The following is an 11,288-nucleotide window of genomic DNA, read 5'->3' as shown; positions in this document are numbered from 1 at the left end:
ATAGAAATTTTATTTCTTTTCCAAAAGTTCCCATTCAAATCAGATTTCCTTCAAATCATGATCTTAACTACTCAATATAAAAATTTTGTTGGTTTTATCCAAAATCAATTCAAGAACAAAGAAAAAACAAGTAAATAAAAAGATATATATATATATATATATATATATATATATATATATATATATATGCTGCCCACCACCCCTTAACTCAGTAGATGGATGCTATGCAACTGTTCATAATTATTTTTTTTAATTTTTTTATTCCTTTTGTAATAAAAAACTTAAATGGTTTTTTCAAATAAGGTATTAAATCTTATCTTTTCAGGCTTTTTATCTTTCGTCTTAATCATGAGCAGTCAGTTTCCTTCATCTCCACTGACACATAATAAAGCATATTATCATATACACTAAAATTTTCATACTTGATAATTATACATGTGACCAGTATAGAGATCTCATCTATTCCAACAACTCCATAACTCTCACCACTATCCAACAAGGTAGTAAAGTCCTCCTTGTACAAACCAGGGACCTCTCGTATTATCGCAATTGATATTTAAGTCACGTTATAACTTCCTCCTCTCTTTTACCACATCAATCAGTGTCTTATCCAATCTTCTCCATCTCCTACAATTTTCATCTTGATTGTTTAAGTATAAAACAACCCTCTAACTCTTAAGTCAACCAGCTGTTTGGACAACATATTCCCTGAACTCTTGTGTAGAGATCTCAGCTATTCTAGCACCCTCACAACTCTCACTACTATCTAGCAAGGCTTAAGTCTCCATGCACAAACCAATGACCTCCGGTATCATTTGCAATATATGCTAAGTTAGTCAATGACCTACTTCTCTCTTCTTTATCATTGCTTCCATAAACCACAGTCCATCATTAAGCCTTACCTTCTTTATCATTGCTAATTTAGTCCAAGAAGCAATCATTTCCTCATATCAGGGGGTTTAGCAACTCTTCCCCCCACTTCCTAAATTGTACACTCTTCCATTTCCTTGGCCTCTTGTATTTTTCCCTTACCCCTTTGCACCATAAGCAATTGATTCTTTCCTTCTACATATTCCTACATCAGTACCTTGAGCACTCTGACTCGCATTACCTACCTTTATCTGTTGTCTAGGACACACATTCTTATCTTCTATTACATACTTTGTTGCCAAACTTGCTTAATCTGATTACTTCCCTTACATAATTCTTTAGCATGCCCATAAGAACCACAACTATGACATCTCAAAGGTCTCCATTCATACACTACTTCTTCACAAAATTGTTCTTCTGACTCATCCTCTAGTACTATCTTTTAAGGGAAGTCACCCTTCAACTCCGTCTCAATTAGGACCCTTTTCACACTGAATTCCACATCTTTTTAACCCCCCTCTGGCTGCTCAATTTCATCCTTATTCACTTCCTTAGATTCTTGATTTTCCTCATTCTTCACTAGTATTTCCTCAAGAACTTTATTCAGCAATTGATTCCTTGCCACTATATGATGGAGATTACTTGGGAACCTACGATTCTTCTTCCTCATGGTAGAAAGCACGTAAATTAATGCATAGACCGAGAGAAAGAACATCACTTTTATTATAAAAATCTTCCTGTTGAAGACTTGTTTTGGCCTATTCTTTATGCATGATTATAGTCATAATTTATCAACAAATTCTTTTCCATATGTTCACTTTGTTTGGTACCAAAATTGACACTTGTTAGTTATCCAAAATCTTTTGATTTATTAGTTGTTAACAATGTGCATATTCTCATTTTGATTGTAAAAGAGATTCTGTTTAATATCACTTTATCTGAACTATAAATGGTTGCTTGCCTTTTTCACTTTATGTCCATGAATAAAATTTCTCTTCTAGCTTCTGCTAAGTTAGAAAAATTTAGTAGCATTTCTTATTGTTGTGCTCTCAATAAACCTTGTTATACCCTAGGGGAATTTCACTACTGTTGTGGATAAATTCTTTGAGAGCAGTCCTTTTCTTTGCACGTCTCAAGTTTCATTTTCTCCTTCAAGGATTACGTCGAAAAGATGTAATCCTTAATGTTTATAGCTAGCCTAAAGACATGTCTTTTCATGAAATAGAATAAGTAATCCATTCCGATTACTGTTAAATTTGAGTTCAGTCTTAACTCACCCCATGAGCTAACTCAAGGGGAGGAGTGTCTGTGACCCATATAAGGGGCATGTTACCCTTTCCAGAACAATGCATCATCAAGTCCAGAATTTTTACTGGTGCCTGACATATTTATGAGAGGCCTAACATCGGATGGGAGGCTCTGATACCATGTTAAATTTGAGTCAGGCCTAACTCACCCCAAAACTAGCTCAAGGGAGGAGTATTGTGGCCCATATAAGGGACATATTACCCTTTTACAGAACGGATGTGGGATTCAACAATTACCTGCATGATAGTTATATAAAAAGGAAATGACATGTATTGACTTTTATCTGGAATCTCATTAATGGAATTCTCTTGGTAGTGCTTCTTGTTGCTCAGCCTTAGCTTTTCCATTTCTGTTACTTATTATACTTTCTTTATTTATGCTTCTTTTGTCTCTCATATTGTTTTCATCATGCCTCTTATGTTGATGCTTTGATTTACTTTCTAATATTCTGTTAGTTTTTTATTCTATTTTCATTGTCGTGCGCTTGAATTTTCATTGATTCTTGTTCTTGTTTTACTCTTTTCAATAATTTTTAAAATTTGTAATTGCAGTTGCTATTCATGGCTGGCCATTTTGGGCCATAGTGATTGATGAAACTATTGCAGTTTCTTATACACTAAGTAATAAAGAACCTAATAATTGATCCAAATATGAAGGGTCAAAGTCATAGTTGAAATAGTGAAAGAATAAGGATAGAGCATATTGGCAATTGGCTCCAAAGTTTAGAATATATTCATGTTTGATCTCTTGCAAGAAAGGAAGCAAAAATTCCTATTAAGTTTGTCTTACTACAAGCATTTATTGTAAGAAAAAATAATAATAAATCAGTAGATAAAACAAACGCTTTGGTTTCTTCACTCTCAGCTGCATCTTTTTAAAGCAAATTCTCTTTTCAGGCTTGAAATTGCACCTAAATTTCTTATGAGAATTCTTGTGGGGAGAAATCCTTGGAGCAATAACCCTCAAGTTTGGAAATTCAGACTCTCTTTCCAGCTACTTAAGCACTCCAAATGAGTAGTAAAACTCAGTCATTCAGGTAAAAAAAAAAATCATATATGTGAAACTTGCTTCATTAATTTATCTTGTGATGACTTGTTTCTCACATTTATTCTTTTTTTTTTCCCTTCATTCTTAAGAGTTTTTGTGGCAACCTGGAATGTGGGAGGAAAATCTCCTCACAGTGGGCTCAACTTGGATGGATTTCTTCAAATCAACAATCCATCAGATATATATGTCTTAGGGTGTGTAGCTTCCTTCTTTCTCTGCAATTTGCAGCCAAAACTTTGAATTCATATGTTCTATTAGTAATTTATTTTTCTTGTTATTCAGAAATATTTTCCTGGAAACCATTTTTTGGACATCTGTTTCAAAATTCCAAGCATAAAATCCTGTATATCAAATGCATTCTTTATCCAACTGGTGTTTTCTTAAATCAGTTTCCAGGAAATTGTGCCATTAAATGCTGGAAATGTGCTTGTTGTAGAAGACAATGAACCAGCTGCAAGATGGCTAGCTTTAATTGATCAATCACTGAACAAATCATGTAGCATGGCTTCAAGAGCACCAAAATCCTTGTCCCCACTTGGCAGTTCACTTCTGTTTCAAAAGCCTTCTCTTAAAAGAATCTGTAAGAATTTAAGGACTGAGAGTGGAAGAAGGATGAAGACTTGCAATTGCAGTCATGCATTGGAAAGGAAATATAGCAAGGATTTCTGTTTATGGTGCCAACCAAATAATACAAGCGAGGATGAATTTTCCTTAGAGATTGAAGAAGATGATGGACTTGGAAACTATGTATTATCATCTTCAGAGATTTCCACTCCCATTACTGTCAACCAGATGAAGTACAGCCTTGTAGTGGGTAAACAAATGGTTGGAATTTTTGTTACGATCTGGGTAAGAAAAGAGCTTGCTCAATATGTTAGCCACTTGAGGATCTCTTGCATTGGTCGTGGGATCATGGGCTGCCTTGGAAACAAGGTGAAATTGTCTATATGGAGTCGAGTCATGTTTCAAAATTTAGAACTGCCATTTTATCAGTAATTTTAAAGGTTGGTTTTCTGGTCGCAGGGATGTATATCTGTAAGCATGTATCTCCATCAGACAAGTTTCTGTTTTGTGTGCAGTCACTTGGCATCAGGAGAGAAAGAGGGAGATGAACTCAGGAGAAATTCTGATGTGATAGAGATACTTAAAAATACACAATTTCAGAGGATTTGCAGATCACCTTATAGTCGGGTGCCTGAGAAAATTATAGAACATGAGTGAGCATCATTAAAATCCTTGAGGAGTGGAATACTGTCTTTCTTTATTATTTGTTGGTACTCTGATATCCATGTATTGAAATTTGATTTCTTCCTGGCAAAATGGCCCCAGCCGTGTCATATGGTTAGGGGACTTGAATTACAGAATATCTTTGGGCTACTCTGAAACCCGTAAGCTTCTGGAGCGTTGTGACTGGCGTGCTCTATTTGACAATGATCAGGTAGAATTATACTCTCGCCTTACACTCAATCATTCAAACCAGTAAGCTGCAATTTTCATGCTAGAATTCTACCCCTCGTTTGGAGCAACGCAGGATTTTCTTGCTTGTAAAGCTGTAGGCATTGCTTAAAGAATTTCTACTCGATTTGACAGTTAAAAATTGAGAGAGAAGCTGGGCGTGTCTTCAGGGATTGGAAAGAGGGAAAAATCTACTTCGCACCTACTTACAAATACTCCTACAACTCAGACAATTATGCTGGGGAGACAACAGAAACAAAAAACAAAAGAAGAACTCCAGCTTGGTATGTGTGAAACCAAATCATGATGTCAAAAACAATTAATGAACACATAAATTTTGAACAGAGTTAAATTGTGCAGGTGTGACAGGATACTGTGGCGTGGCAGTGGGATACAGCAACTTTCTTATGTACGATGGGAATCTCAGTTTTCCGACCACCGACCTGTACTTGCAACATTTATGGTGGATGTACATGTTACCGAGGAAGGATCCAAGAAGGGATCATCAAGCTTTAGAATGAAAATTGAAAGCGAAGAGCACATACCTCTAACAAGAAAATAAAGGCAAGCGGTGTGTAGATTCATCGGCAAATTTCATGATTATTGTTGTTACACATATAGCATATAGTGAATTCTGGAGCCCATAGGTGACCCATTTCAATTTTCAATATCTCTCGTTTACATAGTAAGTTAATTCTTATTTCAAATTATATAAATTTCATATTTAACAAATAGATTGTATGATCAGTGCATATTTAGGAAGGTCAATTGTTATATATCTATTAGGATAATATAGAATCTTGATTATTACATTCAATTTTCACAATCTCTTTTAATATTTTCGTATTTATAATTATATTTTTATCGAAAAAATAAATATAATTGACCATTTAATGAAAAAAATTTAATGTGATAGTACACAATGATCTTTCTCGTCTTATGATTCTCTTAACTTTAATTTAATTTAATTTTTAAAAATATCCCTTCAGATTGAACTATTCATAATCCTTTGTTAATAATCTAAAACAATGAAAATTAAATTAAGATGAGAAATACTTATAACCTTTAAAGTTTCACACAATATCAAGTAGATATTAAACTTGTATTACCCTTATTCACGTGCTATAATATTAACTTCTTTTCCTATGGAGTATATATCTTTATATTATTTAATACAATACAGATGATAGTTCGGACAATTCATATCTAACTTTGAGTTCATATATTTACTCTAAATTATGTGTAACAGAACTCATATTTGGCATGTAAGACATATTATTTAATTTAATCACATATGATTAAATTTATTTATGAGAGCAATAATTAATAGGACTATTTACATGAAAAATTCAAAACTTTACGTTATTTTATAATTTAATCCAAATCTGATAAAATTGTTCAAAATTACAAACTTTGTTGCATTTATATCCAAACTTAAAATTTGAATTAGGGAGAGCGTGTCTTGCTGACATGGCAAGAAGATATGGACTATTTTACTATACTTATATATCACGTGGTTAAATGCTATTGATACAAAAAATTCAAAAATTTTACTTATTTTGCATTTTAATCCAAAACTTTAAAAATTAATATAATTCAACTCAAAATCCATAAATTTATCCTCTTTCGCTACTGAATCTATAGGATTCTATTATTATACTTCACTGCTTGTGTCTCTAAGCACTAGCTTATACTATTAAGCTGTAACAGAAGACTAATAGCACAACTGTTAACAGTAAGACTATAATTCTATTTTTTATTATATTAATATGGTTTTTTCTTATAAATACAGTGAATTTTATTATTATGGACACCTAACAAGGTATTTAATAAATAAGAAACCAATAAATATAAGACTTATTGTAATTTTTATTGGAACTAGCGGCAATAGAAAGAAGTTAAAGTTATGATTTTTTACATCAGCCCAGATGGGGATGAAGACAAATAAATTTAAAGATTTTGAGTTGAATTACATTAATTTTTAAAGTTTTAGATTAAATTACAAAATAGTTAAAAGTTTTGAATTTTTTTCTCAATAACATTTATCGACATGATATATGAATATTATAAAATAATTCACATCATCTTGCCATATCAGCAAGACACTCTTTTCCCAATTCAAATTTTAAGTTTGGATATAATTGCAACAAAGTTTGTAATTTTGAAAAATTTTACCAATTTTTAAAGTTTTGGATTAAATTACAAAATAACATAAAGTTTTGGATTTTTCATACAAATAGCCCTAATTAATATTGTAAACTTTGAGCTCACTATATTATTACTATTGAGAACAATGAGTCTATGATTGTCTTATCTTCATTAGTCACTTAGATAACGAAGGAGATTGCTTATGTAAAAATGTCAATCTTTTATCTGTTCAACATACTTCTTAAATCTTAAAATATGTTCTAAAATATATATACAAAAATACTTATGAATTCATAAAATAATTTATGCATAAATAATATTATCTTTAATAATATAATTTATATGAATATCTATACAAATCCAATAACTTTGCATGTCTATTATAAACAATCATTTGTAAAAAATTTTACAATAAGATCATTCATAGATATTCGCTTTATGTTCACTTCTATATTTATAACTATTTCTCTTTTAAAATTATTTTTATCATCAATATGTTATTTTTCCATAGTATCTGGGATCTTTAATATCAATTGTTGTAGCTGCCCATCACCAATAGGCCACCACTAGTTTAATAGCTCAATTGCATGCACCCAATTGTACTAGAAATCATACTAGCCATTAAACTACTTGTAGAGTTGTAGATAGTGTTGAAGAATGAAAAACAAAATAATATCAAGTCACAGCGCCAAGATTAATTCCTAAAAATTCTACTACACCCTTAAATATAATCGAATAAAAAAAAAGAATAGAATTGCCATAAAATTACTAACCTTGATAAGATGCTAATTCTTGATGCAACACAAAGTTAAATAAAGTTCTTACTAGAATTTTATTAACCAAGAAAAATAATATTATTCACAATTATCTTAAATTTGTGGCTATCATCTTAAGAGTGTTTCTATAGCCTCCAAACCCTAATTCTAGTATAGAAATATTTAATTTCAATGTAGGAAGAATATGTAGTCAAATAGTCAAATTTATATTACATTAAAAATTCTTTTCCTAGATTGTCTTGGAGAAATTTTCTTTCTAAATGGACTGCACGAATTTGCTTTTAAAAGTGAACAAAAATAATTCAAAATAAGTCTAATAAAATACTAAAATACTAAAATAACAAAATAGATCTAAGTGTAATTCGAACTCAATATACTATATGGCCATAAGTATATTGCAACCAACCCATGTGCCTTCTTTTTTTCATTTCCATTACTCATTTGCTTGAATCATGAAGAAAGATGAAGACTACCTTTTGTTTTACGCTTTATCATTTCTTTTATGCATAGCTAGGTGACACATGGAGGGTTTAGGTGAATAGATTGAAAAATAGAGGACCAAAATTGAAATTTGCTTTTAAACTTTTCATATTCACATTTTAACCTACTAAACTTTTTACCATGTTTTAATTTAGTTTTTAGAATTTTAATATTCATAAATTAACCTACTAAAGTTACACATTTAATATTTAGAAGTCCATTTCATTTAGGTAAGCATGTTGGATTTAACAAGTACCTCAAACTAGTACGTCGAGAAATCCTTAAGCACCTCCCGTAAGTGACTTGATTCTGACTTACTTATCACACTATCTGCTTTATTTTAAGATATGTCAGTTTTCTTATTTGGAATTTTTATAATTCAGTTATTAGAGGTTAAAGATATTAAAATATTATCACTAGTCATTCTTATTTTATCTTAAAGATATTAAAATATTATCACTAGTCATTCTTATTTTATCTCTATTTTTGCATGTATAACTCTATATGAAATGCAAGTTTGACCTCTAACCTATAGGTGAATTGTGTGTCAAGCAACTATAAGCTAGCACCTCCCTTAATTAGATTGGGGTTAAGCTAACACCTCCACTGAGGCTAATCACCCTAACTCTAGAATAGTACAATTTAAGTATAATACTTCCTTTGTTTTTATCCCTGGGTTTTGGAATGTGACATTTTTTATAGCCTCTAAATCCTAATTCTAGTGTAGAAAAGCTTAATTCTAATGTAAGAAGAATATTTAGTCAAATAATCAAACATAGATTATATTAAAGATTATTTTCTTAGATTGTCTTGGAAAAATCTTATTCCTAAAAAGGCTGCACGAATTTGCTTCTGAAAATGGCAAAAATCATTTTAAAATAAGTCTAATAAAATACTAAAATACTAAAATAACAAAATGAACTTAAGCGCAATTCGGATCCAACATGCTATGTAGCCACAAGTGTGCTGCAACTAGCCTATGTGGCTTCTTTTTTTAGCTGCATTACTCATTTGCTTTAATCATGTTCATGAACGCTTTATTTTATGGATTTTCATGTGTCACGAACTTCGGTTTTTCCTCGCATGCGTTCATTCCTTCGTGAACAACTTGTTGTACTAGGGGTTAAAGCGATGCTTTGATTTTATTTGCACGTGCTCTTGTTATGGGTCCAGGAGGTAATGTGATATTCATGTTTGCTCCATTGCTTAGGTGCTTATCTCCCATATTTGCATCATCTCCTCCCTCCTCAAAAGATTCATCCTCGAATTTGAAACATCAAAAGGAGATAAACCAGAAATATTGACACAGTAAGAGGCTAACACATCAAACATTGTGGTGTTAGATAAATTCACTATTGGATGTTTTGATATGTATTCTCTTACATACCATGATTCCTCTCATTCTTTTATTTCTCCAAGGGTCGTATACAGATTGGGTTTGATATCTTATAGGCTCGAGTGTCCTCTTTAGGTTAGTGGATCCAAGTGTGATCCGTCTTTGACTAAGTCAGTCTGTTGGTTCAATCCAGTTGTAGTTGAGAACAGATGCCTTCCAACAGACCTTGTGTGTAATACCCGGTTAAACCCCGGCATCGCAATTCCTACCTTCCGGCGAAATCTCCGTTGGAATCCGGAATTCTCGGATGTCGGAGCCTTCTAGAAGGGTAAAATAAAAGTTTTCTAAAATGTTTGTATATGTTTTTATGGTTTTAATGAAGAAAGAAATTGAGTTTTGAAAGAAAAATCCATGGAGGAAAAACCCAGGTTCGGCCGCCGAACATTGGGCTCTTGTGGAAGCACCTTTGGCCCCCGAAGGTGGTCTGGCCAGCCACCTATAAAAGGCCCCATGTCCGAAAATCGGTGAGTTTTCTCTCTCTATTTTCGGGCATAGATGAGATTTCGCCCTCCCATGGTTGATTTCATGTTTTCCTTCAATCCCTTCAAGTTTTTTATGAGTTTTACTTTGTTTTGAAGATTTTTGAGCTAAAGATCAAAGTTTTGAAGCTTGGAGACCCCCGGAGCTCGTTCCTCCATATCTCCGAGTTTGGGATCGCATCTCCTCTCGATCTTCAAAAGGTAAGTGTAGATCCACGTCTTTATGATGTTTTAAGTAAGTTTTAAGAAGGGGTTAAGGGTTTTGATGCATGTTTAGGCTAGTAATAAAATGTTAGGATTTATGTTAGTTAAATGATAAATGTTGATGTTTGTTGGGGTTTAGGCTAGTTTTAAGCCCCTTTATGCTTGAAAATGTGTTTATGCATGCTTTCGAGTGTTGAGTTTGAGTTTGGAGGGTTTTGGGAGGCAAGATGGTGATGGCAGAATCGGGTTCTGCCACCCAGAAGGATCCAGGTTCGGCCGCCGAAGCAAGGTTCGGCCGCCGAACCTACCAGAGGAGGCAGTTTAGGCTGCCTAAACTCGCCCCCAAAAGTTTGGACTTTCGGCTCTGGAGGGAAGTTTCAGTCGCCGAACCTGCCCCCGAAGGTTGTGACTTTCGGCCTCCGAACCTTGCCTCCGAAAGTGCCTGACTTTCGGATCTGTAGGGACCTTCGGCCGCCGAACCTGTCGTCGAAAGTCCCATGTCCAGCCTTCCTTTGCATGTTTTTTCATGCATATTTATGATGTTTTAGGGGATTTTTGGGGAGGTGTTTAGAGTCCTTATAAAGTATGTTTGGTCCCTCATTTGAGTCCACCTATGTAGGATCGGACCTGAGGAACCGAGGTGATCAGCAGTGAGTTAGCTGCTCCAGAGTCAGTTGAGTATCAACCAAAGGTGAGTAAAACACAACTCTATTTTATTTCAAAGCAACTAAATTCTTAAGCATGTTCATGCATCACAATTGCCATGTTTATAGGTTGTTGTATTAGAATTCACGAATATGACGCATTGCATTATTTATTGTTGATGTGGATGGATTTTGGGTGACCCACTAGCCCTCGATATGATATGTTATGATACGGTATGGAAGTCCAGTGAGGCCCATTCTATGCCCCTGGCACGATGTGAGAGAAAGACCAGTGAGGCCCATTCTACGCCCCTGGCACAATTGGATATGTAGAGAGTTAGTGACGACAAATCTATCCTTGATATGAATTGTTTGTGATGTGATGCATTTCATGAAGGTATATGTTATTAAAATTGTTTTATTGTTCTGCTCACTGGGCTTTAGTAGCTCACCCATTTCCCCTAACCCCCAGGTTTGCAGG

The 11,288-nt window shown here is 33.5% G+C and overlaps 1 protein-coding gene across 2 annotated transcripts; it reads left to right on the top strand.

The window, feature by feature from the left end:
• Nucleotides 1–2,970: 2,970 nt before the first annotated feature.
• On the top strand, nucleotides 2,971–5,409 carry LOC110624593 (type I inositol polyphosphate 5-phosphatase 10). 2 transcript variants are annotated; one of them, XM_021769795.2, is made up of 7 exons: nucleotides 2,971–3,214; nucleotides 3,315–3,419; nucleotides 3,615–4,158; nucleotides 4,249–4,442; nucleotides 4,555–4,663; nucleotides 4,816–4,964; nucleotides 5,041–5,409. In XM_021769795.2, exons 1-7 carry the CDS (start codon nucleotides 3,189–3,191, stop codon nucleotides 5,240–5,242), a joined length of 1,329 nt encoding a protein of 442 aa, XP_021625487.1. In that variant the 5' UTR covers nucleotides 2,971–3,188; the 3' UTR covers nucleotides 5,243–5,409. The 2 variants fall into 2 exon arrangements, with proteins under 2 accessions (XP_021625487.1, XP_021625488.1); XM_021769796.2 differs by having other exon boundaries at nucleotides 3,194–3,214; nucleotides 3,662–4,158.
• The last annotated feature ends 5,879 nt before the right edge of the window (nucleotides 5,410–11,288 follow it).

This window comes from Manihot esculenta, chromosome 10 (assembly GCF_001659605.2).
Source record: "Manihot esculenta cultivar AM560-2 chromosome 10, M.esculenta_v8, whole genome shotgun sequence".
Lineage (NCBI taxonomy): Eukaryota > Viridiplantae > Streptophyta > Magnoliopsida > Malpighiales > Euphorbiaceae > Manihot > Manihot esculenta.
The sequence above is the reverse complement of the archived record's forward strand: the minus strand, read 5'-3'. Positions and strand labels throughout refer to the sequence as shown.